Source organism: Fukomys damarensis, unplaced genomic scaffold (assembly GCF_012274545.1).
Source record: "Fukomys damarensis isolate Sample0158 unplaced genomic scaffold, DMR_v1.0_HiC HiC_scaffold_24, whole genome shotgun sequence".
Classification (NCBI taxonomy): domain Eukaryota; kingdom Metazoa; phylum Chordata; class Mammalia; order Rodentia; family Bathyergidae; genus Fukomys; species Fukomys damarensis.
Genome location: NW_022900936.1, coordinates 44,804,825 through 44,832,108, shown reverse-complemented (window position 1 = coordinate 44,832,108; position 27,284 = coordinate 44,804,825). Strand labels below are relative to the sequence as shown.

Sequence of the window (27,284 nt, the reverse complement as noted above, 5' to 3'; positions counted from 1 at the left end):
ATGAGCCTCAAATGTAGTTTGTTATCAGGCTATGATACATAAGTGATACTCATAATCTTTGCTGGCATCAACAAAGACCAAGAGTAAAAATTCCTAACTTACCAAAACTTGACTTGCAACATAAATTACATTATGTAGGAAGTTAACTTCTGCTAAGACTCCTATATTTTAAACTCAAGATTCTATTATTTTCAACATATACTGATTTGATTTCTTTATCTCAGCATTTATAATTCCATACATTAGAAAGCTTTTTCCTAATGTCCAGGTAGTCTCTTTGCTAATCTTATACTGATTTAATCCTTCATAAATTCTCAAATATTTGTCAAAACTTGCCGATTATTTTACTATCTTGGATTACCAGATATTAGTCTGCAGATTTGAAAAGTCAGCTTATTTGTTTTCTCCCATATAGACAATACTTGTTTACACCAGCTAAAATCTTTAAATAGTTTAAAAGTAAAATAATAATATATCTAAAGAGCACAAAGGATATACCGTGAAAAGTTCCTTCAAATTCTTGTTTACCAATCCTGTCAAATCTTTCTTCTCCATAAGGGCAAATAATATAGGTAAATTTTCATTATTTTTATAAAAATGTTTCCTGGAGGGGCTGGAGATATAGTTCAGCAGTAGAGTGACTGCACAGTATGTGGTGAGGGCCTCGGGTTCAATCCTTACCACCACAGAAAAGTAAAAATGAAAGAAAACTTTTAAAAAGCTTTTGGGAAATACAAGCTAACTGAACACATCAGTTTAGTCTTTCACCAAACAGTCACTCATTTCAATTGCCTATTGTGTTTGCTATCTATATGTCCTGCAGACCTTATCTTTTTGAAAATACTGAATGACTGAAGAGAAAGTCTACTGAACTAATTTGGTTACTCCAAATAAGCCATGCTGAACAATATATTAAAGAGTACAGGCAAAGAAATTAATAAAACCTTACCCATAAATCCTCCACTGGCAATACTCACATATTCTTTGTTTTTCTGTAATGAGAAAAAATTTTAATTATTTCAAAAAATTTAAATTTAATTAAAATTTAATTAAAACTACTGGTAATTCTAAAACACTGACACATGCAATACACAGTCATATATTAAAATTTTGTACTTTTTTTTCCTTAACATTTTAGACTTTGTCATAGACATGTCTCTGTCTCTCTCTCTCTCTCTCTCCCTCCCTTCTTCTCTCTCTCCCTCCCTCCCCACACACACACACATATTTACCCTGTGTGTTGTAAGGTGAGGTGTTGCTTAGGCAGGAAGAAGGGAACGATTTCATGACTAGTAAAAAGGACTATAATTTTACTTGAATCATGGTCCCAACAGTGCAAGAGTCAAACTAAATTTAAAGAGTATCAAATTTAAAAAATATTTTGTAACCTTTATAAAAAGGTAATGTAAAAAGAAATATAGCTAATTATGAAAAAGAAGTAATAGAATACTACCATCTTGAAGGATCTAAGTAATGATAAACCCAGAGAAAGGGGGAGGAGAGAAAGAAATGAGAATATACCTGAAGCAAACACCCTGTTGCAGGCTTATATCTAAATGTCCAGATGTGGTCATAGGTGGGGCTTTTCAGAGGTGGCTCAATCTAGGGTGTGTGATGCTGGGATCAAGCATACACTGGGATTAAGGCTGCCTCACCCTGAGTATGAGTGCTACGTGCCCTCAGAGTGGGTAGCCTGGATAAGATATAAGGGAAAGAGGGTTACCACTTGCCACTTGCCGCTTGGTACTTCATACTTCACTGCCTTCTGTTTTGCTGTCATCCTGCCTTCTGTTCACCATGAACTGTTTCTCCTCTGTGATGCCCCTGTGCCATGCAACCCTGCCTTGAGCCAGCTGACTATGAACTGAAACCTCTACAGTGATATAAATTTGAGTGTTGATTTAACTTTGAGTGTTGGGTATTTTGAGTCAGTAATGAGAAAAGACACACCCCAAGACCCTCTCTTCCCTAAAAAGGCAATGTAACCAAATCTTTAGATCTAACAAGCAGCTTATAGGAGACAAGGGACCGAACTTGATAAATGATACCCTGTGAATGTAATCAAAATCAGAATGTGGGAAACTATGAAGAATTATTAACTGGATCATTTTCAACAAATATATGCAAGGAAAAAATTAGAAACCCATAAAAGATATTTAAAGAAAAATCAATTAAATGCAGTGCTTTGTTTTGACCCTAGGAAAATCAAGGAAATTTAAACATGAGGCTAGATTTTTAAATTTTTCATTATTATTATTTTTTTGGTATTGGGGATTGAACTTTAGTCCTCACACTTTCAAGGCAGGGGCAGAACCACTGAGCTAAATCCCCAGCCCTAGATTTTTTTTTTTTTACAAAAAAGTATATGATTATGTTATAAAGAATTTGTGGTATTCAATGCTCACTTTTCAATTTCTTTTAACTTTTCACGACAAAAATTTCTAAAATACCACAAATAATCTGAATAATATTTATAATATCCCATATCCCAAACCTTTGTTTTTTTCTTGGTACCAGGGATCGAACTCAGGCCCTTGTGCTTGCAAGGCAGGCAGCGAAACCACTGAGATAAATACCCAGCCCCATCCCAAACCTTTGTAACAGCCCATACAATATATAGTTTATACTAAAGCATTTTAAAAATAGGCTAGTTAAATTTATAAGTAAAATGAGTTTGGGTTGGGTATAGTAGGCAGCACACATTCATAATCCCAGCACTTGAAAGGCTGAGGCATGAGGTTCAGCTTGAGTCAAGCCTGGGCTACATAGAGAGTTCAAGGCCAGCCTGAACTACATTGCAAGACCCTATCTCAAAACAGCAAAGCGCATGTGCACACACACACACACAAACACACACACACAAATTTAGGACCCTATTTTTGTTATTCTGTATAAATTTCTAAACTCTTTCCCTTAAGAAGGTTTAAAAGTCTTATTTTTTTTGTACTGGAGATCAAACTCGGAACCTGAGTTTGTGAGGCAAACTTGTGAGGCAGGGAGCAGAACCACTGTGCTAAATCCCTGACCCTAAAATTATTGATAATAATCCCTCCTCCAAATACCTCTTCCTTCTCTGATTTTGTCTTTTTGTTTGTTTTTGTATTTTGTGTTGCAGTCCTGGGAATTGAACTTAGGTCCTACAAGCATGGTAGGGAAGCATTCTAGTTCTGAGTTATATAGTCCCATCCCTTTTTATGGTGAGACAAAATCTCCCTAAGTTGCCCAGGCTGGCTTCAAACTGTGGTCTTCTTGAGTACCTGAGATTAAAAACATGTCACACCACACTTGGCTTTGATTCTACCTTTTAAGAACTTTGCCTTTAGAGTAAGTTTCTTAAACCAAATGCGCAGTAAAACATAAACAGAAATGAACTCAAACTAAGTGGATTGTTTAACAACAAGCCTATGATCTTTCTGATTCCATAGTTTAAAATCATACAAACTAAAAACCTTAATGTATAAACTGCCAAAAAAATACTTAATAATAACTATTTTCTATAAAGAAAGTCATTACTGACTGAGGTTGTGAAGGAAAGCAAAAGGAGAACTTGAATAATATCTCTAGTATAAATTATTTGTGCTGAAAACAATATTCCAACACTAAAAACTTATGTCTTAGATGGCTAAATGTCATGAATAAATATAAATGTATATTTATTCAAATTAAAAATGAAAATACTAAAATGAATTATATAGCTACTATAAAAAGTACTACAGCATGAATAAGCATAAAGATCAATACAACAGAATAATCCAGAAATAGATCGTGATGCATGGAAAAATTCAATTCACTATTAAAAACATGGTATTTCAAACTCACAGCACAATTACTTTGCTATCTGGAAAACAATATTTTAAAAATATTTTTTACCTTCTTAAACAAAAATAAATTTTACATGGTTTAAAATTTAAAATATAAAAACCACACCATATAAGCATCCAAGAAAAATCTACAGAAAAAGACAGCTTTTCCTGGCAAGACAAAAAAACCAAGGAGCTGGAAAGAAAAATATTGATAAATCTAATAGTGTAGGTAAAAGTAAAAAACTCTACAAATATCTTCAATTTGAAAGCAATAGTCAAGTAAAATGAAATAATCAATGTCAGCATACCTGTAAAAAGTGTGCCAGGACCATGTTCATGTACATGTCTTCTTCCTCCCTGCCACTACCCATAAAACAGAGATGCTCCCCACCAGCTATGGAGCCAGATTCAATGGACTGCTTTTGTGCTTCCAGCAAGGATTTTACTGATTGTGCAAACTCAGATGGATTCTGGAGCATCTAGATTATTTTAAAAAATTAAAAATGATAAGTCTGCGTTTCATATACATTTGTAAAACCTGAAATATTTCCAGAAAAGACCCAACATTTAAAGAACCACCACACAAAAACAAAGGGAAACATTTCTATAAATAAAATCCCAGGGATAAAGAAATGTGCATAAATATACCTGTAATACATTAACATAAAACTAGAAAATTCACAGAAAAGTTTAATTATGCAAAAAAATACTGCTCTACTAACATATTTTTGCATTTGTTTTGTTTTTTGGGTGTATATTTATGCGTGTGTGTTTGTGTGGTACTAAGGACTGAATCCATGACCTTGCACTGAGCTATATATATCCTCAGCCCTTTTTTCACTTTTTATTTTAAGATAGGGTCTTACTAAAGGTTGCTTAATAGATCAGGCTGTGATCCTCCCACCTCAGCCTCCTAAACAACTGGGATAGGCATGAGCCAACTATGCTCAGCTGTTTGCTTGCTTCCTTATATAACAAATAACTAGCTAAGTGTCCTTAAGTATAATAGGAAAAAACTGTTCATCACAAAGTGGAAGGTTCCATGACTAAAAACAAACAGAGTAGTGTCTAAATTTTCTATTTTTCACTTTCAACTTATGGGCAAGAATGCCTTAGAGCATACTTGTACTTAACATTACTTTAGCTATTAGAGCCACAAGATGAAAAATTCATTTCTTACTCTCAAAGGAACAATTATGCAATAACTATGACAAGATTTTAAAAATTGCTATAGTGGGGCTACTTAAAAAGTATAGTGAAAATCCAACAGAAAAAAATGGACATATCATATAAAAGACCAATTTGTTAAAAAAAAAAAAAAAGTTGCTCAGTTTCATTAGTAATCACCAGTATTTTCTACTTCTCATTTTGGTAATATAAAAAGAAAAAAGAAAAAAGAAAAAAGAAAAAAAAACAGAGGGAGACCAACAATGTCGAATAATCCTGATGAGATAACAGTCATTTACATTCACAACTGTGAAGTACAAAGCAGTTCAGCCTTTTTAAAGGACAATAAAAGGGTCACATCCAGTTTCATTAGTAATCACCAGTATTTTCTACTTCTCATTTTGGTAATATAAAAAGAAAAAAGAAAAAAGAAAAAAGAAAAAAAAACAGAGGGAGACCAACAATGTCGAATAATCCTGATGATATAACAGTCATTTACATTCACAACTGTGAAGTACAAAGCAGTTCAGCCTTTTTAAAGGACAATAAAAGGGTCACATCCCTCAATCCAACAATTCTACTTTTAAGGACCTATGTTAGAGAAATGGTTGCATAAGTTCACAAAATATGTATAAACATGTTAAATGCATCATTTTATAAGAAAAGTGAAATGTATATTAAGCAAACAAAATTCTATGATACATATGTATCATGGATCACTATGTAGAATTAAAAATAAAAATAAAGGTACTTAAATGGAAAGATCTCCAAGAACCTGGGAGAAAAGGTAAGCAGTGAAACAAAAAAGTGTAATTCATGTATTTTTGAATCAACTGAATTTTTAAAATACACTTAATAATCAAGAAGAAAATTAAACCTAAACAATATAAAAAAAGCAAAATGGCTTTTCTTACCTATAATGTGCAAAACTCCCCAAGTTCTACTTTAGTTTCCTCTCAACACCACCTAGACCCTCTGCACATCTTTTTAGCCTCAGCATCAGCATTGTCAGACAAATTGGGAAGAGTGAACTACATATTCAGCAATGGAGGTTGGTACCTCACTTCTGTTTTCCCCATTCCTGAAGCTCTAATGACCCCTTGCTTAAATGATGTCAGTCTCCATTCTAGTCATCTCTGACAAAATTTAATTACTTTTTTCCTTCAACTGAAATGATCCTAGGATAGTAATTTTAAGAACTGAGCACTTATATCCACACAGTACTCTTATTTTAAATATGAGCTTGTTGTATATGTAAATACTCTTGATTATAAAAACAACTTAAGGTAAAGTTTTTAAAAGTCTTACCCAATTATAACAAGAGATGATATTTACAGATTGTTTACTAGGTACAAGCCACTATACTAACTGCCCTAGCAGGTAGCTCATATTAAGTTCAGAATTTACTGACATATAATGGCAAAGTAAGCCATAGTTACCAGTTGTCATTTACCCTCTATGATGCCAGAAAGATGTCCTGGGTAAAAAGGAAACCCAAGAGCAATATGTCTTATGGGGCAAAGACTTTCTCTTTACATAGAAAGGAAAACATCTTCTTGGACTGGAGGTTCCATTTGACCCAGCCATTCCTCTGCTGGGTATCTTTCCAAAAGAACTAAAAGAATCATATCACAGAGAAGTATGCGCACCCATGTTTATAGTGGCACAGTTTGTAATAGCTAAAACTTGGAAACAGCCCATTTGCCCATCCATTGGAAACTGGATAAAGAAGATGTGGTTTTTCTATAAAATGGAATATTACTCAGCCATAAAGAATGAGAAAATAGATTCATTCATAGGAAAATGGATACATATTGAAGATATACTCCTAAGTGAAATAAATAAGTCACACATGTGTAAATACCAAATAGTTTCCCTGGTGTAAATAATCTGCAACAATGCATAAGATTCTAATAAGATTACTGACATTTAGAAATGGGAAGAAAGGAGCTAAAGGTGTAGGGAAGGTGGGATGGGTAGGGGAAGAGTAAAAAGGGAAAAGAAAAAAATGTGAGAGAATGAAAAGATGAAAATAAAGTGTTTGTAGATGGGGAGGGGAGGAGGGGGTGAAGGGAGGGCAGAGGTAAGGGGAAAAAATGAGAATCAAGACTTGTTATGTAGAGGTACAAGATCCCAACAATGAATGTAACTGTACTGTATCCCTAAAATGTACCAATAAACTCAATTAAAGCTGGAAAAAAAAAAAGAAAACATCTTGAACATGTATATTTATTTGTGAGCTAAAGAAAAAAAATTAGTTTTATATTTGCAAAATATTCAGTGAAGATTTATACTAACCAGATCTGAATCTAAGTGGAAAGCAGTTGATAAATGCCCAGCATTATACTGTTCTGCAGGACGGCAATCCACCACAAAGAACCGGACTCCTTCCTAAAAGGGAAACATTCAACACACTGGAATTTGCCACGAGCTTCCCATTCCACAGTGTAATAGTAATAACTACTGCTTAACCAAACAATAGCTAAAGAGAACAACTCTATTAGAAAAATGGATACCTCATAGAATTAGGAGGATCAAACTTCTGTAAATACACGAAAATAACCTCAATGTGCCAAATATTTTTATTAATTTTTAAACAGTTAACATGTTTTTTATATGTTGTTCTTGACTTGGAAGTCTCAAAATATGTAGCAAGAGAATGCCAGTTTGCACTATAAATCTAATTATATTAGAATCTAACAACTTTTCAGTGTGTATCATGTAAACACTATAATTATAAACACAACTCTAGACACACTGCTATTTTTACAGCAAGTCCACAAACGTATCAATGAACCAATTTATATAAACTGTATGTCCCTGGGGTGTGGTTACAAAGACAATTTGAACCAAAGAAGTTTATATGGGTCTCTTAAACTTGGATTATACAATTTCTTTTTAATATTAGTCCTAATAAGAAATAAATGAGAGGTGCTTGTATTTTGAAAATTCTGAACAACCAGTACAAATATAATAAGAAATCCAACTGAAAGCTATTGTAAAAGGCCTATCACCCATCACCCCATATCTTCTCCTTTCCCCTCCTCAACTTTGGAAATAACCCAACCTTCCAAATACAAACACCCAAAGCTAACTATGACAGAACAAATAATAAATACATACACTGAAAAAAAATCATTGGTCAAAATGACACATGAGATTTTCATGATGGTCATACTAGTATGGTATATTTTTTGTAATTGGTCTTTGCTAGCTTTATGGCATTAAACCATGTAATTTAATTAGCTGTATAACTATGCAGAATTTAAATGTTAAATGTGAAGTTCACCCCTTTCAGTACTTTATACAATGCCACATTCAACTGCTTTGCTGAAATATGAAAAAAGTGGTGTTGAGTGACAACAATAGTTACTGATGACTAAAATAATACACAGCTGGCAGTTTAAAAAATGACCATCTGGACAGAAGATTTAACACACTATTCAAAAAAGCAAAACAGTCACGTTGTTATAATAAGTTAATTTTGTGGGATTCAATGAACAAGAAAGAAACATTTTCTTTTTGGTGCTGAAAAGTGACTTGCTAAAAGGTGACTTTTTTTTTTTTTTTGGTTTTTGAGACAGGGTCTCACTATGTAGTTGAGACTGACCTGGAGCTCACTATGTAGCCCAGGCTGGTAACTCACAGCAAACCTCCTGCCTCAGCCTCCTGAATGCTAGGATTACAGGCATGTGCCACCACATCCGGCTGCTAAGCACAATTTTTAACAATAAACTACATGCCCAACCCTGGTTCCTTACACTTACAAGGCATAGTTTCCTTGCAAACGATTTTCCTTCACTTACCCCTTGCAGCTGATTGGCTTGAAGAATTTCTGATACTGAGATGGCCAGACAAAGAGCTTGACTTACATCTCCATCATCATCCTTAATTCCCAACAGAGTATTGCCAAAGAGATGGTGATTATCCTATTCAAAGAGAAATTTTTTAACATTATGGAAAAAAATCAAAATCAAATTTTCTCACTAAACATATTCTTATAAACCATGATAGTGATATAATTATGTATGCTTACTGAGTCCTGTGATTTTTAAACTTGTACAATCTCAAATTTTATATGTTAAAAAAACCTCACACAAAATTAAACTCTCAGAAAAAGATAACATTCTACACAGCTCTTTTCTGTACCATCATTTCATTTTTAAGGGCTAGGTAGGGCACACTGGCACACAACTAGAATCCCAGCTCTCAGAAGGTCAAAACAGGAGGATCATAAATTCAAGGCCAGCCTGGGCTATATAAGTAAGACCCTGTCTCCAAAAAGCAAATTAAAAAAAAAAGCTTGCTTATAACTTTTTGTAGTAAAAATAAAACATGGGCTGGGGATTTAGCTCAGTGATTCTGCTGCCTGCCTTGCAAATGCAAGGTCCCAAGTTTGATTCCTGGTACAAAAAAAAAAAAAAGCTGAAAAAGCAAAAAAGATGTATTTTTCATCTAGTATGCTAAACCACTAAGTCCACCATTTGATTCACCCAACACTGTTGGAAACTGAAGTGATGTATATAAGGAAATTATTAAATTAGCTGAAATTAATCCCCAGAAACAAAATTTTTTTTGGGGGGGTACAAGGATGGAACTTGGGACCTTGCACTTTTGAGACAGGTGGTGGAACTACTGAGCTAAATCCCCAGCCCTTTAATTTCTTATTTTTGAGGGAAATATTCTTTTTTTTTGGTTTTTTGAGACAGGGTCTCACTATGTAGTTGAGACTGACCTGGAATTCACAAGGTAGCCTAGGCTGGTTTCGAACTTGCAGCAATCTTACTGACTCAACCTCCCGAGTGCTGGGATTACAGGTGTGCACCACCACGCCTGGCTGGGAAATGTTCTTAAAAGAACATTATCTGCTTTTTGAGACACCTATACTGAACATATTTTAACCTTGACCATTTCAATGACACAATGACTATCAACTAGGAATAACTATGGCAGAATGTTGTTTTTTTTAAATGACAATAACATTCTATACAGACAAACGTGTAGTTTATACATTTAAAAGCTTTGCCTCCTCCACTATTATTTGTGTTTCTTGAGATATTATTTCCTAGAAGTTCATACCACTCATAATTCTGATCTGGTATCCTCCACTGAAAGCACCCAGTCTAAGGATGTTGGTCCCTAAGGAGCTAAGTGAAAAACTTTTTATTGAGGCCATGCTCTTAAGTGAAATAAATAAGACATACATGTGTAAATATTGAGTAGTTTCTCTGATGTGAAAAGCTAAAAGTGTAAATAAGATCCAAATTGTATAACCAACAATGCGAAATAGGAAGAAAAGGGCTAAAGGTGTAGGGAAAGTGGGAAGGGTAGGGGAAAGGGAATAAGAGACAAGAAAAATATGAGAAAAGGAAAAAATGGAAACAAAGTCTTTGTAGATAGGGGTGGAGTAAGGGAGTGAATTGAGGGCAGGGGTATGGGAAAAAATGAGAACGAAGATCTGTCATGTAAAGGTACAGATTCCAATAATGAATGTTAATTGTACTGTATACTTAAAAAGTACCAATAAACTCAATGAGAAAATAAAAAAAAGAAAAACTTTTTGTTTGTTTACAAAACAGTTCTGCATCAATAAGACAGACGGTCCAAAGCTGAACTCCAGAAAGTGACATAATAACCACTTAACTTCTATTGGATTTTTGAAGTACAATTTTTGAAGTTACAAAAGCACTAATTTAGAAAATACCTCACAGTCAAATTTCCTCAGGATTAGTATTAACTAATAATCAGAACAAAGGTCAGATGATTTCTAACTCTTTAAAACTATTTCTCTACTAGGGAAAATATTCATAGTGAAAGAAATCACGCAGAACTGTAATACATAAAAAAAGGATGATAATTTAAGAGTATTCTGACTGAAGTTGATATAAAGTAAATACAATATAAGAAATGTGAAAAAGAGAAGAGCTGTTCACTTTTTGTCTTTTACCTTTCGAAAAGAAGCTGGGGTTTTACTGCAATAATACTGAGCCAGAGTGAAAAGGTCTTCTATATCCTCAAGATTTAAACTGGATGGTGTATTTTCCAAGAACTCTGAAATATGATTACAGGTGTATCATTTAACAAATTGTTTGTGAAAAATATTCACTATGTGCAAAACTAAAATATATTCAACCTAATAAATACTACATAAATGGAATCTCAATGGTGATGCTTTTAAAAAGCTGCTTGCTGAGAAACAGATTTCCCCAAAGAAGGTGAAACTGTCAGTATAATTCTCCTGTTACTGATGCATGGTCAGTTAAAATCATATTCATTAGCTTTACTCAGAATTTATTTATTTATTCTACAAACACAAAATGCCAGGGCCCCTAGAAATTAAAAAAAATGAATTATAGTTCCTAAGGAACTTTATCTTGCATAAAAAACAAAAATAAATCATCATAATGTAGCCAGAAAAGAATATTATACAGACAGTACAAAGTATAAGGCAATATAGAGAGGAAATAATTACCTCTGTTGAGGAACTAGAGTGAGTAGAACCCAAAAAAAAGAACCAAAGCTCCACAATTGTGATTGTAGTACAAAAAGGTACACTAGTGGCAGGGAAGCATTCTACTTGAGTATTAAAATCAAAGAAACAGTACAGGCAAAGAATAAAAAAATGAAAATCCTCGAAGGAATGAATGAGGATGGCAGAATCAGAGAAAAAAAATCTTTAAGGTGTCTGTACCAAGAATGTTTAAAGAATACAGTGGAAACTTAGAACAATAGTAGCCTAATTTTCTAAATTTATGGATGAGAAAGCTGAGTTTTAGAGGTATTAACTGACCTGAAATCTTTTCTCCACATTAAATACTTACGGATAATTTCTTCTTTGCTGTCTGATTCTTGTGCTAAAATAACTTCTCTGTAAAAGGTAATCAAATTGAATTTGAGTTAAATATTAATAGACCACTTTGAAAGAGAAGAAACAAATTTAATCAACTTAATACTTACTTTGCATTAACAAGGATAATTAACATTAAAAAATAAATAAAAAATGGATCTGCTTGTTGGAGATATCCATCCCATATTGCCTGAGTGACTTCAATGGAACAGTAACATGCAAAAAGGCTTCCAAGCTGTAAGTAGGAAATGAAATGAGAAACATAAACCACTGGAACTGGCTTGTAATACTTTTAAAAGTAGTAAAGCAAACGCAAAATATTATATGCACCTGATATTTAATGTGTACCTTAGCTGTAGTGTATGGAATCCAGAGGCAGAACACGTGTATTCAAAACACAATGGAATAGGGCTGGGGATTTAGCTCAGTGGTTCGGTGGCCTGCCTTGCAAGCGCAAGGACCCAAGTTCAATCCCCAGTACCGGGAAAAGAAACAAAACAAAACAAAAAACACCACAATGGGGCCACTTACTAGTTGTGTAGCCTAGGTCATGTCACTAACCTCCTAAAGTTCTATTTCTACCAATGTTGTAGAGAGATAATTAACCAAGAATATCTAAAATAATTAACATATGTCCCTGCCACAGTATAAAAACCTGTAAATTACCTGCAGAGTATTATAAGGGCAACTAGCACAATTACTATTAACTATAGCATAGTATTAACTTACAAGGTAATTATGAGGATCAAAAATAGTTACTTAAAAGTATCCAATAAAAATTTGACAAATAAATGTAAACTGCTTCCAAAGCTTACTTGCAAATTATGTGAAACAGGTGAACAAAATTCATAATGTTCAATAAATTTTAGCTCTATAGTCTAATATTTCAAATAAGAGTTGTTAATTTACAGTATTTTCTACACCCCAATTGTGTTATTTTATTATGATTATTTCATTTTTGAGACAAGGTCTCACTACACAGTTCAGGCTGGCCTTGAAATCACTATACAGCCCAAGCTGGCCTCAAACTCCCAGCAATACTCCTGCCCCAGCCTCCTGAGTACTGGGATCACAGGCATGAGCCACCACATCCAGCTTGTTTTTGCTTTTTGGAGACAGGGTTTTGCAGCATAGTTCAGGCTGGTCTTGAACTCACTTTCTGCCTAGGCTTATTTTAAACTCGCGGTGATCCTTCTTCCTCAGGCTTCCAAGTGCTGGGTCTACAGGCATGCATCACTATGCACAGCTATCCAACTGTGTTTTTAAACTGCATAAATTCAGTGATATTTGTTAGTCATTCAAAATTTTTTCCCCCTTATCAGGGATCGAATTTGGGACCTTGTGCTTGCAAGGCAGGCACCAAAATCACTGAGCTAAATCTCTAGCCCAGACATTAAATTTTAATAAGATCAGAAAACAATTCCACTTAAAGGATTATATTTAAACATCTTTAATATAAAGGAGCTAATGAGAAACTGATATCTAATATATACTTCATGTTAGATACTACACTACTGTCAAATATTAATTTTCTCAATTCTCACAACAGACTTGTAGAGATTTTTTCCCCATTTTTCAGTTAGGGTATTAGGCTTGGATCAAATAATTTTCTCAAGTTAATGGATTAGTGAGTATTGCTGTTGGGACTAGGAACACCACAGCCCATGTAACTGCCATTTTTACTCAATCACAAGCTTTTAAAGTACAAAATGCTATTAAGGTTTTTTTGTTGTTTGAAAAGTTAGTATCACACATGTAGATTAGAAGATGTAAATACAAAAAGAACAGTAATAAATACCCAACCCTAACCTCAGCTCAACTAAAGCTACCACTTGTGGTTCACAGTAATGTGCTGTTAAGGTTTAGAAATAAATTTTCTTTCACCTCATGATTAAAAAAAGAAAAAAACTATTTCATCAACATAATGAAGTAGCAACAACGAACTGACACTTCAGGTAAGGAGTACTCAGTTGTTCTAGTGTTTAGATTAAACTTCCTGAAATAACAGACTACCAATTCAGAGTTCTGGCAACAGAAATGTATTTAGACCAGGCATAGTTATACATATCTGCAATCCCAGTACTTAAAAGGCACAGGAAAGACCATCACAAGTTCAGGGCCAGCCTGAGGAACCCATGAGACCCTGTCCCCAATTAAATTTAAAAGGGGATAGTGAGGTACCTCAGTGGCAGAGTACTTGCCTAGCACTCAAAGCCCTGGAATTCCCAGTGTTACAAAGAGAAAAAGAAAGTATGGGAGTGGGGAATAATTTCTTAGTTTAACATAAATAAGTAGATTTGGGGCCAGGAATTTAGCTCAGTGGTTCCACCACCTGCCTTGCAAGCGCAAGGACCAGAGTTCGATCCCCAGTACCAAAAATAAATAAATAAGTAGATTTATTGTCAACATATGAATCTTAGAGAAGTCACAATTTTATAGGTATTTTATAATTTTTAATACAAAGGCATAAACCTGCGGCCACGGGAAAACTAAGGAACAGACTAAGGTTTAAGATTTCATGAATCCAGAAGCAAAACTAGTTATGATTCTCTTAATTACCATTACCTGATTGCTAACTCATCCCATCATCCTTAGATGTTATTCCCAATTTATAGATGATGAAATTGAAGGTTAAGAATTATGTGTGCTATATCATACAGTTAATAAGTGGCAGATTCTTTAGGATTCTTCCTAAAGTTAAATAAGATATAATCAAAGAATATGTTCAAGTTGGGCATGATGGTGCATACGTTAAATCCCAGCACTCTGAGAGGCTGAGGTTGGAGCCCATAGTGTACAACTCAGTGACTTAGAGAGACCACGTTTCAAAAGTGGGATGGGGGGGAGCTGGGTATGTAGCCCAGTGGGAATCCCTGGGGTTCAATTCTGATTATCTCAAACAAAACAAAACAACAGAAAAAGAATGTTCAATTTCTTAACAGTCTTTGAGTATCCAATCATTCTTTTAAAAAGATCTTCAGTTACCCTAGAAGAGCAGTTCTCAAACTTTAATTTGAAGACCCTAAAAATCCTGAAAACCCCTTACTGGGGAGTCTGTGAGGTCAAGACTATTTCATAATAATGCTTAGGTTTTTACTTGCCCATTTCAAACTCATTCCCTCATAAATAAACAATAGAATTCTCTGAAGTTTACATGATATCATCATAGACTGAATAAAAAAGCAGTTATGTGTATCTACCTACCTTTGATTAATGACACTTGGGAAAAAATGTAGCTTTTCATTTAAAAATAGGCCAATTATGTTACATGAAATGGATTTATGATTGCTTTTAAATGAATATTTAAAATTCTTTAGTTTTACTTTCTAATTAACATAATCCATATAAACAAATCATAACTAAAAAAAAATTATTTTACTAGTACAAGGGATCGAACTCAGGACACTGTGCTTGCAAAGTAGGCGTGGGGCCACTGAGCTAAATCCCCAGCCCCATCATAACTAAGAGTGTAAAGGGTTCTAAAAGATTTGAGAACCACTGACCCGGAATAAAAAACAAATATAGGGCAGAACATGAGTTGTACTTTTTCTTTTACATTAGCCATTTGATAATCTTAGTACTTTTCCTCATGATTATTTACCAATTCTTTTTTTTTCTGTACCAGGGATAAAACTCACAACCTTATGCATGCCCTGGCAGGCGCAGCACCACTGGGCTATATCCTGGCCCTACCAACTCTTATATATATCATCAACAGTTTAAACACATAAAGTTTTAAATTGAATTAATACATATTTACATATATTATATGCATATATTTGCAGAATTATGTGTTAAATGTTACTATGGTAAATTAATATTGAATTTATACATAACACATTAACACATACTAAACATATATTAGTTATTTTCTATATATGTGTAATACAACAAAAATCTAAAGTTTACATCAAATAATCTGAGCTAGCATAAGTGAAAAGCAAAAAAAGTTATTTTGAAATATCAGTAATTTTACTCCTATAGTTTAAAGAAGTAATGGTCTACAATTTTGGGAGGGGGTGAGGTCCTCCTGCCTCAGCCTCCCAAATGCAGGGATAACAGGCATGCCTGGCCTGGTCTACAATTCAGAATTCTATTTTCCTTGAAAAAACATTACCTAACTATAGTTTTATATAAAACTATTTTTCATTAAGTGTTCCTACTTTTACTTTATTACCCAGTTGAGTGCATAGGAGTCTGGAGTAATTTTCTTTGTGTCAAGAAAAGAACAAAGCTCAGGTTCATGGTATTGGATGAGTAATCGAAAGAGATGAAATGGTCTCCCCTTCAGAGAACAATCCCTAGAAGAGAAACAAAGTTTTTTTACATTAATAGGCCAGAAACGATCACATCACTAATCAGTCCTCCTGAAACACCTCTTGCACCTCCTGCAATCATCCACTTCCCATCTGTACAACACCTGCACAATACCTGACTACCACATATTTAGGGCAAGCCTACTTGACAGGACCAGGCAAAGTTCTCTTGCTAACACCTTCTAATACATTTGACCTGACAAAAGTTGACAGCAGATCTACAACCACTTTAGGGAGATTCTCACGAAATGAACCCAAGTAGCTTTCAAGTGGGAACAACAGGAATCAATGAAAATAGTACTTAAGTTATTGTGATAAGGTTGGGGTCCCAAAAGATCTAGAGGGTCCTGAAGAAATCTGGTTTGCTCCTTCCCTCCTAAGTATGTTTTGTTTTTTTTGTATTGGGAATCAAACTCGGAACCTTGTGCTTGGGAGGCAGGTAGTGAAACCACTGAGCTAAATGCCCAGCCTTCCCTCCCAAGTATGAAAGTGTTTTTGTAAAACTCCTAAAGAAAGTTCCACATAGTTTTTATACTCAACTAGGAATGTTCTTCAGCAAAGTACAAGACTGAAATGACCACAGATAAACATTTCAGAATGATGAGCTCTACCCTTAGAAACCACTGTAGTGGCCTGGGTACTAGGTGCTCAGAGTGAATTCCAAAAGATAACAAATATTCATCCTATTGAATCACTGTCATATTTCAAAGGGTTAAGAGTAAAATGGGAAAGCTGAATGTGAATATTGTTTTAAAGTAAAAGACACCAAATGCATACTCTACCATTATCACAATGCCTTTATTTTTTTCAAACAAACCACATTCTACTGCAACACACTTCAAAAGTAAAAATAAATGCAAAAGGCCTAGAGACAAATTCTGGACTGCAAGTTCTCTGCAGCATTATTTCAGGGAGCCTATCGAGTATCTTTAGCTTTAAACAGGCTCCTCTTTACAAGGTTGGTAGCTACTCACAACTCTGATCTACTCTGTCTCCCCCCAATACCACCTTTTCTTCTTTGGCATGTGTGCTGGGGATGGGTGGGTGATAAGGATCATGCCTAAGGCCTCATGAATGCTTAGCAAATACTCGATCACTGAGCTACATTCCCAGGCCTTATAAGCCTATTCTGAAAGGTACTATCCCTATACCCAGAAACCCAAGCATCTAACCCAGAAGTAAACAATCCCCTGGAGCAGATTTAGACTTGTTTCATGTCCTAGGCGCATCCTTCAAGAAGCACAGTTGCTTCTGCCTTCCCATATGCAGTCTCTGACTTTGAACTCAGAAACCTTGTCTTCTAATGCACATAATTTGTGTACTATTAGAAAATCTTCTGTAACTAAAAATTTGATACTATTGATTTCTCATTAATTCATTTTAGTGTGTATGTTTTTAATACCTCAAAATTTAACTGAGTTACTTCATGAAAAAAGAATTTGTTAGGGCCAGGGATTTAGCTCAGTGGTGCTGCCACCTGCCTCACAAGAGGAAGGTCCCAAGTTTTATCCCCAGTACACCAAAAAAAAAAGAATCTGTTAGCTGGGCATGGTGATGGTGGTGTATCCTTGTAAGCCCAGCACTCTGGAAGGTTGAGGCAGGAGGATCAAGTGAGAGCCCAGGCAGCATGGGCAGCTTAGTAACTTAGGAAAACTCTTTCTCAAAGTAAAAACTAAAACATGCTGGGGATATAGCTCAAGCAAAGCCCAATTTAATTCTCAGTAATTAGGGGGGGAAAAAAAGAATCTCTCAAAATTCAAAAGATATTAGACTTCTGGCAGTATGATCTTACTGAATATAGAGATGTTTACTCTTTTAACTACTACAGGTAAAACAAAAAGCACTACAACCATAGTTACCTCTGGAGAGTTTGGGGGTTAAAATATGGTGTTACTGTGAACAAAGTGATGACTAACTCAATCTTCATTTAGACTAGCAGCCTTCACTAACTCCTCAGCCACTAATTACAAACTTTACTCCATTCAGCTTTTGTTCTGAGATGCATTCTACTAGTCAGAGGCAAGAGAGTTTACAGTTTAAACCACAGGTCATCATAATAAAAGTCAGTATTTACTGTTGTGCCAAGATACTATAATAGCTTTTTGCAAAATTATTTCATTTTATCTTCATAAACAACACTATGAAATTTATATCCATTTTACAGAAAAGAAAACTGATGTTTATTTGAAGTCAAGTAATTCACCAAAGGCCACATAGCCAATAAGTGATAGAGCTAAGATTTATACACAGAAACTGGACAATAAATCGTTATGCCATGTCCCCTTCCATATATATAATCTGATATTTCAACAAATGTTACTTTGGTAAGGGTACAGTTTCTTAAAAAGCAAAACGTAAAGAAAATGAAACAAAGCAAAAAGCTTCATGTAAAAAAGTTAATTAAATGACTGCCACAGTCTTAACATTAAAGGAATGATAAAGAATTTAAAATACTATTCAGGGGCTAGGAGTGTGCTTAGTGGTAAAGCACTTGCCTGGCATAAGCAATACTCTGGGTCTAATCCCCAGCATTACAAAAATAAAATGAAATAAATTTAAAAATAAAAAAATGTTATTTAAGGGGTAATAATGAAAAATAATTTGTACGAATCTACCATCTGAGGTCACTGTTGGGATTTGGTATGATTCTCAACATACTACATTTTTGTTTGTTTGTTTTGTTTTTTTGGTACTTGGATCTAACCCAGGCCCTTGCAAGGCAGGCAGTGGAACCACTGAGCCAAATCCCCAGCCCAACATACTACTTTTTGATACTGCAGATGACAAATTTCACAGAAAAGACTCCAGGTTGGCAATCCAGGTGCCCACTTTTAGAACTGGATTCTTATTTGGATTCTCTTTCCTAGTCTGAATACTTTCCCTATTATAAAAATGCAAAGCAGAGCTGGGGATTGAGCTCAGTGGTGCCACCCCCTGCCTTGCAAGTGCAAGTACTAAATGAATGAATGAATGAATCAATGAATGAATGAATAAAAATAAAAACAAAGCAACAGAATGCTAAGACAAAACACAAAAACAAAAAATAAGGGGCATAAACTATAAGAACAATTGCCTGAATCCTGGTCTCATATTCTGAGAAAGTGTCTGGGAATCATTATTTAGTAGTTGCATATTGCAAAGTTACTGTCAACTGCAAGGCCTTGTGTTTAATAGAATTCTACCCATCTTATATCTGAATCTGTAGTACAAGAATAGGTTACACTGGAGTTCTCCTAGAAGCATTTGTGGGGCTCAGTGTTCTCTCCATAGACTTTAATGTTCACAATGGCTGGAGTACTATTATATGAGAAACCCAGGGAAAAAGGAACTGGAAGAACATGGTAAGATGCAGCTCAATGTAAAAGCCCCTCCTCCCTCTACTCCTATGTGTCACCACCACTGCTCTCTAAAGAGAAAGCTGGAACATTATGTCCTTGCTATTGCTAGCTCTGTCACAGTGAGAGAGGTCCATGAGAAGTACTGAAACACAGGCAGTTAAGAGACCTAGAATGTCAGAAAGATTCCTAAATAAGAATCTCAAGACTACACCTGACTCGTAAGTGCAAGGTCCTGAGTTCAACCCCAGTACCAAAAAAAAAAAGAACCTCAAGGTTGGCTCTGAAGTGACTTCAGCCTTGCCTTTTGGTGTCTTTGAGTTTGATTTCCTTCTATGAAGCAGTATGGTTTCAAGGCAGCACAATACTCATTATAATTGTGGAGATTGCTTTTAAAATATACCTATGTGTAGGATCTACCCAGTCCATTTATATTTGAAATGACAGGGATCTTTGGCTGAATAAACTTTTTTATTCTAAATACATATTTTTCATTCAATAAATTTGTTCTTTGGCTAGATAGTTCTCCAAAGAAAATACAGAAATTGCCAATAAATACATGAAAAAACACTCAACATCAGTAGCCAACAGGGAAATGTAAGTCACAAATCTTAACGAAGGCTTGGGAGTGTAGCTCAGTATAGAGCACTTGCTTAGCATGTATAAAGCCCTGGGTACAATCTCCAGCACAATAGAAAAAATTTAAAACATACAGTGAGATGTTACTTCACACCCACCAGGATGGTATTATGACCTGTATCTAGATGTCCCCCCAAAGCCTCATGTGGTCACATGTGGAGCTTTTCAGAGGTGACTGGATCTAGATTGTGTATAAAAAGCAACTAGTCTAAATGGTGTCTAAACTTTCTTTTGACTGAAAATTTGACTACCTGATTGATAGTACTAGAAACCAAAACAATTCTTTCTGGATTCATCAGTGAGTGCCCCATCACCATAACTCCCATCTCAACCACCTACACATTCGTCTGATCTCAACCTAAGTATCACTTACTCAGGAAGTTATCCCTGACCACACTAAGGTAGTACTCCAAAATCTTAAGTTTCCATGAAGACAATGTAATAGGCATTATACTTAACCCCAACCTCCCAAAAAATAAAGATAACACCTAATAAACTTGAAGAATTATGCTACATATATAAACAAGAATCCTTTGTTTAAAAATCACAAAAATGAAGTCCAAAAACAATTACTTGTACAGTTCTAGTAACCTTGAAACTTATTTGAACCTTTTACTTTACCATCAAGTAACTCAACTTTAGCTCAAAGCAAACTAGATCTTTATTGAAAACTTTCAAAACTATAACTAAAGCATATTTTACCTGGGAATGTACTTATTCATGATAGCATAAAAGCAGTTGTATAAATCGCTTCGTGGCAGCTGAAGTTGCACCAATGGTTTCAGTAGATGAATCCAGCTAAGTAATGCATTATATTTAATATTACGTGATTTACAATAGAAGGTAAATACAGATTCAATATCCAGAAGTAATTCTGCTGCCTTCTCCTCTGGCACTGAAAGCTGGTCTAGAAAACAATCAAAATAAAGTTACCAAAGACATGATAAAAGCCCAGTAATTGTGTGTGCATTTATAACATGATAAAAGCAAAAATAAAATTACATTAGAGCATTTTTCCTCATACTCATTTAATAACTACTGGTTCACAGGTCCAAAACCCAAGAAAAAAACATAACTCTTTAATATTTTCCTTAACTTAAATGCATATTGCTGGAAAGCAGAAAAGCATTTCAAAACAACAGATTACTATCTATAGTACAAAAATCAGCTGTTACTTCAACTTTCCAAAGGGGAAAGAAAGGGATTCATTCCAACCACCAAATTCATTCATTCTTTCTTTCTTTCTCTTCAATAATTTTTATTTTTTAATAAAGCTGCTGAAATAACATAGTACTACCATGATCTTATACTGTACTGACAGCTCCACCTTTCTCTCTCTGCTCCCTGGCTGCAGATGCGCAGCTTTCCTCTACCAGATCCTTCCTCTGTGTGGCTTCAGTTTTTAAGCCTGCCAAACTTGGACTGAAACTTCTGAATTGTGAGCTAAAATAAATCTCTCCTCCTTTAAGTTGTGGGCATTGGGTATAATGTCTTATCTAAGATGGAAATTCAACATATTCTAAATTATAAGAGGAAAATGTTTGTTTGTTTGAAAATAGTTACTAAACTTACCAATAAGCCCCAAGCAATCTTTATGAACAGTGGTCTGTTCTGGCAGGTCTAAAATACCATCCCATGATGCCAAACTATCACCTTTACCAGCAACATTAAGAGCAATCTGAAAGAAAGATTTAAAAAAAAATTAGCTTCATGTTATTTCTCATTCTTGGAAAAATGCTACAATAATAAAAGGCCTCAAATAAGGAATAACAAAGTAACTAAAGTATACTTTACCAAATGCTGAACTTTCATAACAATGAACCAATGGAATTATTTTAAATCTTCCTATATTAGATTTTATTATGTCATGGTTGATTGACTGAATAGAATACACAAAATAATTATATACTTGTATAATTATTTCTTAAATTTCTTTTTTTGTTTTTTGGTACTGGGGATTGAACTCCGGTCCTCATGCTTGCGAGGCAGGCACTGGAATCACTAAGCTAAATCCCCAGCCCTCTTGTATAATTATTTCAAGCTATCATTTTGTTGCTATTCTAAAAATTTTGAAAACATAAAATGTAATATTGGCAAAGAAAAAGTCCTGTATCTATGTCATTTACAATTAAAAATTATATATAATAAATAATGACATAAGTTTTTGCTATTTTGTAAGATTTTTTAAAAAGTATGTACAAAAACAATATATTGAAAGAATCTTAAGCGACATATCACTGCAACAAAGTGAGCCTTCTAGAATTCAATTTTAAACAAATCACTCAAGAAAAAAATAAGAAAAATGAAGAAATCATTTTATGATATTAAGGACTTACTGAAGTGTTTAATGGCTTTGGGGTTACTTTAAAAGTCTTTATTTTTCAGGCTTTCACAGTAAAGTATTTTAGTATACAAGCAATAATTTGCTTTAAAAATAATCCAGTGCGTAGGGTGCAAGGGAAAGGATGAAGATACTAAGCAATATGTGGACAATCTTGTCTGATAATAGTAAAAGCTGCATTATAGGTACACCATTATTCATTGTACAAGTCTCCACACTTTCATATTCATTTAAATTTCTATAATAAAACATTCACAATACTATGTACAATTACAATTTTATTTCTTTAAGAACAAAGAAAAAAACATATACATCTATACTTATGCGTTTTACCTATGAGGTAACATGATCTTTAAAATTTTTTGCGTTCATATTTCTACAAATATATAACAAAAATCTTAATTTTAATAAATTTATATGCATTAGAAAACAGAAAATCTTCTATAACTAATACCCAGAGCATATTTCATTTTTTAAAACATAGCTGAGATTATCTCTGTGTGTTATTGCATATCCTATTTTACTTACTAGCTGCACTTCTGCTTTCAGTTTTCATAAAAAAACATTTCTAATGGCTACAAAAAAAATCACCTTCTAAAATCTAAACCACTACTATTAAATGCAGTAAACACTGAAGAGTAACACATTTTTAAAGCTGCTTTGCTTAACAAACTTTCCATAGATGCAGCATATTCATAAATCTTTTCAGAGAGCTGAAATAAAAATTTTTAATATTATTTTTAAGCTATTACATTTTAGTCTCCAGTTACCTTCCAAACTTTGGCCCTCAGTTCAGCAGGCAGTGGTCTCCCTTGAATTATATTTCTCAAAGTTTCAAGATCACAACCTCCTGCTTCCAGAGCTTCTTCAAGATCCTTTTCCCTAAAAAACAATTTCTATCAGAATAAATTATAATTTTATATTTTTTCTCATTCAAGATTTATTTTTAAGCATGGCTTATTAAATAAAAAAGGGTTCTCAGTAGCCAAAATTTAACATCAAGGCACACACTGCATTCATACACTCCATTTTCTTGAAGATGAACTGAGGTTGAACATAAACAACTTATTCTCATTTTGCACTTTGTGTTAATAAATCTGGTTATTTTACAAGATCAGACAAATTTTAATAGAAGATGGTGCGAGGACTGATGATTTAGTTCAGTGGCACTATGCCTGCCTTGCAAGAACAAGGTCCTGAGTTCAATCCCCGGTACAAAACAATGTAGAAAATGGTGAGAGCAGGGTGAAAGCATTGTGAAATCACAGTAATAATAGTAATCACAGTAGTAATAATAACTACTAATTGCTATAGTGTTCACTACATACCAACTTATGGGTCTAAACATTATAGCTGTGTTCTTTTTTCCATACTACAATGAAATACAATACATCATTAGACCCAGTTACAGAAGCAAAAATTAAGGTAACAATTACAAATCAACTTAAGTAATCATCCCATAATACAAAAAAAGTAGCTATTTTTCAAGTGTTTAATATATTACCATTATAATCACATGTATAATAGTAATACAGTCAGGATTTAAATGAGTTAATGCTCCTAATGTTATGCAATAAATAGTAGCAAAAAGGAGAAACCACAAAATTTAGCCAAGAATCAAAGAACTGCATTAGTTACCATGTAGTACATAGCTATATTGATACTATCCCTAGAGTGGTGTCTGGCTCTAGCTGTTGGTAGTTAATAAATGTTAGAAGTACAAAAAATACATCTACTGGTATTATATAATAAATCAAAATAACACATCATCAAGTAAATTATGAATAATCAAATGGTGGTATATTCAGTCTATTATGAAGAAAAGAATAAATATGAAATCTATTTTCTTTTCTATTATACATGGTTAAGGTAATAATTTTAGAGGAGAGAGAGTGTGACATGATTGTGTTCCCTATTGCTGTCAGTTCTCCTTCAGGTACTCTTAGCACTGTTTGTTTGCTTGTTTGGTGTAGACCTGGTATCTCCTTTGTGAAGGTGAGACTGACGAGACTTAAGTGTTCATCATTGTGGATAAAAGCCCAAAGGAGTCAAGACTGAGAATAACAATCATATTAATTTGAAGGTGGGGATGCAGGGTGGTTCTGTGATGTACAGTAACAGTCATATCCCACTTAGTAAACTAATGAAAGCATATGGTGAACAGCAGGATTTCTCAGTGAAGCAGATTAGATTCTCATTTGACCAGTGGCCAATCAATGAAGCAGACACATTTGCACAACTGGAAATGTAGGATGAAGATATAACTGGTGGATTCTAGCAGCAGCACAGAAGAGTTATCTCTAAAAGGGGAACCTGAGCAATTGGTGTGAATGCACAAGCACACTACACTTAATCTTTTTTATTTTACTAAATGGCCAATAATATATTTATATGAATATCAAATTAAGACAGAATGAGGAAAATACTCATTCTGCGAAATATTCTTCTCCTTTATTAGCAAGCATCTTTAATGTTCCAGTAAGTTATTCTGCTTTAACAAAAAATAAGTGAGAAATCCTTGCAGACCTGGTCCAACTTGCACATTTTCTAATGAACACTGTAAAACTAAGGACAATTTTATAATTGTTTGTATGTAGCTGTTACATGTATGCTGATCTGTTTTTAGACAGGGGTAATTACTCTGAAAAGAAATAACCAAGTGTGTTGCTGTTTAAATAAACTTGTTTAAAATTTTAAAAAAATATTTTTTAACTTCCACAGTGGTATGAATTGGTTTTTACTTAGAGAGGGAGAGAGGGAGAGGGAGGGAGAGAGAGAGAGAGAGAGAGAGAGAGAGAGAGAGAGAGAGAATAATCAGCTAAGTTAATTTCACAGGAATTTTTCATTGTTTATAAATCAGTGTATACTGTTTTTTTAAAAAAAATGTTTGAATGGCATAACTCAGCCAGATGATTTCTATTATTCCCTAAAGCAGCCTAAATTGTAAAGCAACTCTCCAGAGTAGAATTCTGTCTTATTTTTGTGGTTTTTACAGAAAGCAAATTACTCACATTCTTCATTCTCCCAATAATTTAACCCTCCCTATTGGTAAGATTCTAAGAGTATTCATTTAGTATAAAGTTCATCAAGTGTTGCCCTTTTAAGGGAAAGGAATTAAATAGAAATATCACTTGGGATCATAATCTATAGAAAAGCACTGATCAAATATGATCAGTTAAATGCTTAAGAAAGCTACTGCAAATTTATACTACTCTGCCCTAAAGAAGGATAAACGTGAGTCATCTATGGGAAAATGGATGCACCCTGAGATCATCTGTTAAGTGAAATAAATCAGACACACAACTTCCTGTTATAAGAGAAAACCAAAATATAAATAAAGAGCAAAATACAAGTTAGATAATAGTAAATAGAAAAATAAATCTTTTACAAAAGGGAAGAGGGCCATGAGATGAAGGAAGAGAAGAGGAGAGAAAGGGGATGAAAAAAATAATCGAGATGTGTTATGTCCATGTACCAACTCTCCATAAGGAATGTAATCATTGTGTACTACAAACACATACTCATAAAAATATAAAAACTGGGGGGAAAATCCCAAAGAACATAGCCAATATCCACACAAGAAACATTTTGGTCTTTTGCTGTATGATCACCAAACTGTGGGAAGGGAAAGAGATTTCAAGTCTACTCCTGAGAATGACAGCTTATCGTTTACAAAGACTGGAGTTTATTTTCATATTTGCCAAAAATGTTTAAAACAACCTATTAGAATTTAAAGGGCAGTTTGTAACCATAACATTAAAAAAAAGATTAAAGGCACTTTTGGTGAATAAATACCACATAATGAAATGGTCAAATATGTAAATGAAATGAGAAATTGAAAGCATTATTTAATGAAATGGAATTTTTTAACCAAATAAATGAATTCGTGTTTCCACTTTACAATGCAAAAAAACTTGCTTGCTTTTTGAAGTAACTTTGCCAAATCCCTTCCTCCTCCAGACAACAAAGCTAGTATTTGAGGACAAAATGTCAAACCTCAAAGTATTTTTAAAATCACAATAATGTACAAAAATATCTCTGTTGATACAGCTGTTGTTGAATTCTTTGATGTTGTCCCCAGGGAATGACAAACTGTAGTCTCCAGCAATATAACCATGAGCGAGAACTCCTGTGGAGACCAGAAAATTCTACACCTTAATAGTAACAGACACTTCTGACAACTAAATAATTAAAAATGTTACCTTCTGAGCAAGGAAAAAGTTCGGTTTTCAGACTTTCAACATTACAAGTGTGCTTGAAAAGTAGCGAACAGTTGACAATTGCGAAGTTACATAATTCACAATAGGGTCAGACAGAGAAACTGCTAACATTTAGCTATCAAACAGACTTTTCCTTCCCCAAGACCAAATTCTGACTTTTGAACAAGCAGTACATATAATTCTAACATACAGAACAAAACACGTGTCTGATAGGGTCTGAGAAGGTGGATTGTGATTTTTTTTTTTCCAGATTTTTTGAGTATGAGCTGCTTTTTACTGATCGTATAAGCTAAAGGCTAGTACAAATGTACTAGATATTCAGACAGTCTTAGGAAAGTACATACCTTGTCTCTTCTTTCTAGTAAGTATGAAAAAATAAGCAATAGTTTCCGTTGCTCAGAAAGTTCAGGACAGGGCATATCTTGCAGCTGGAACCCACCTCCTGAATCTGTAACTTTGTAGCATTAAACTACAATGTTATAATTTCAGTTACTTCAATGATACAGCAATGACATGTTTTCTAAACTTAAAAAAAAAACAAAAAAAAAACAGAATTCCCTCTCATCTGATGTTTAATAGCAAAAAAAAAAAAAAAAAAAAAAAAAAAAACACAAAA

The 27,284-nt window shown here is 34.1% G+C and overlaps 1 protein-coding gene across 2 annotated transcripts in view; it reads right to left on the bottom strand.

Moving 5' to 3' along the window:
* Positions 1 to 27,284, bottom strand: part of Tbc1d23 (TBC1 domain family member 23) — a 59,389-nt gene that overhangs the window by 16,079 nt on the left and 16,026 nt on the right. For both annotated transcript variants that reach the window (XM_010639632.3, XM_010639633.3), the window contains exons 2-12: positions 23,219 to 23,330; positions 21,680 to 21,785; positions 20,810 to 21,014; positions 15,995 to 16,118; positions 11,928 to 12,052; positions 11,792 to 11,838; positions 10,918 to 11,021; positions 8,777 to 8,899; positions 7,269 to 7,361; positions 4,112 to 4,282; positions 950 to 992 (exon numbers count right to left, since the gene is read on the bottom strand). In XM_010639632.3, coding sequence (XP_010637934.1) covers positions 950 to 992; positions 4,112 to 4,282; positions 7,269 to 7,361; positions 8,777 to 8,899; positions 10,918 to 11,021; positions 11,792 to 11,838; positions 11,928 to 12,052; positions 15,995 to 16,118; positions 20,810 to 21,014; positions 21,680 to 21,785; positions 23,219 to 23,330 — 1,253 coding nt within the window. The remainder of the gene's footprint in view (positions 1 to 949; positions 993 to 4,111; positions 4,283 to 7,268; positions 7,362 to 8,776; positions 8,900 to 10,917; positions 11,022 to 11,791; positions 11,839 to 11,927; positions 12,053 to 15,994; positions 16,119 to 20,809; positions 21,015 to 21,679; positions 21,786 to 23,218; positions 23,331 to 27,284) is intronic.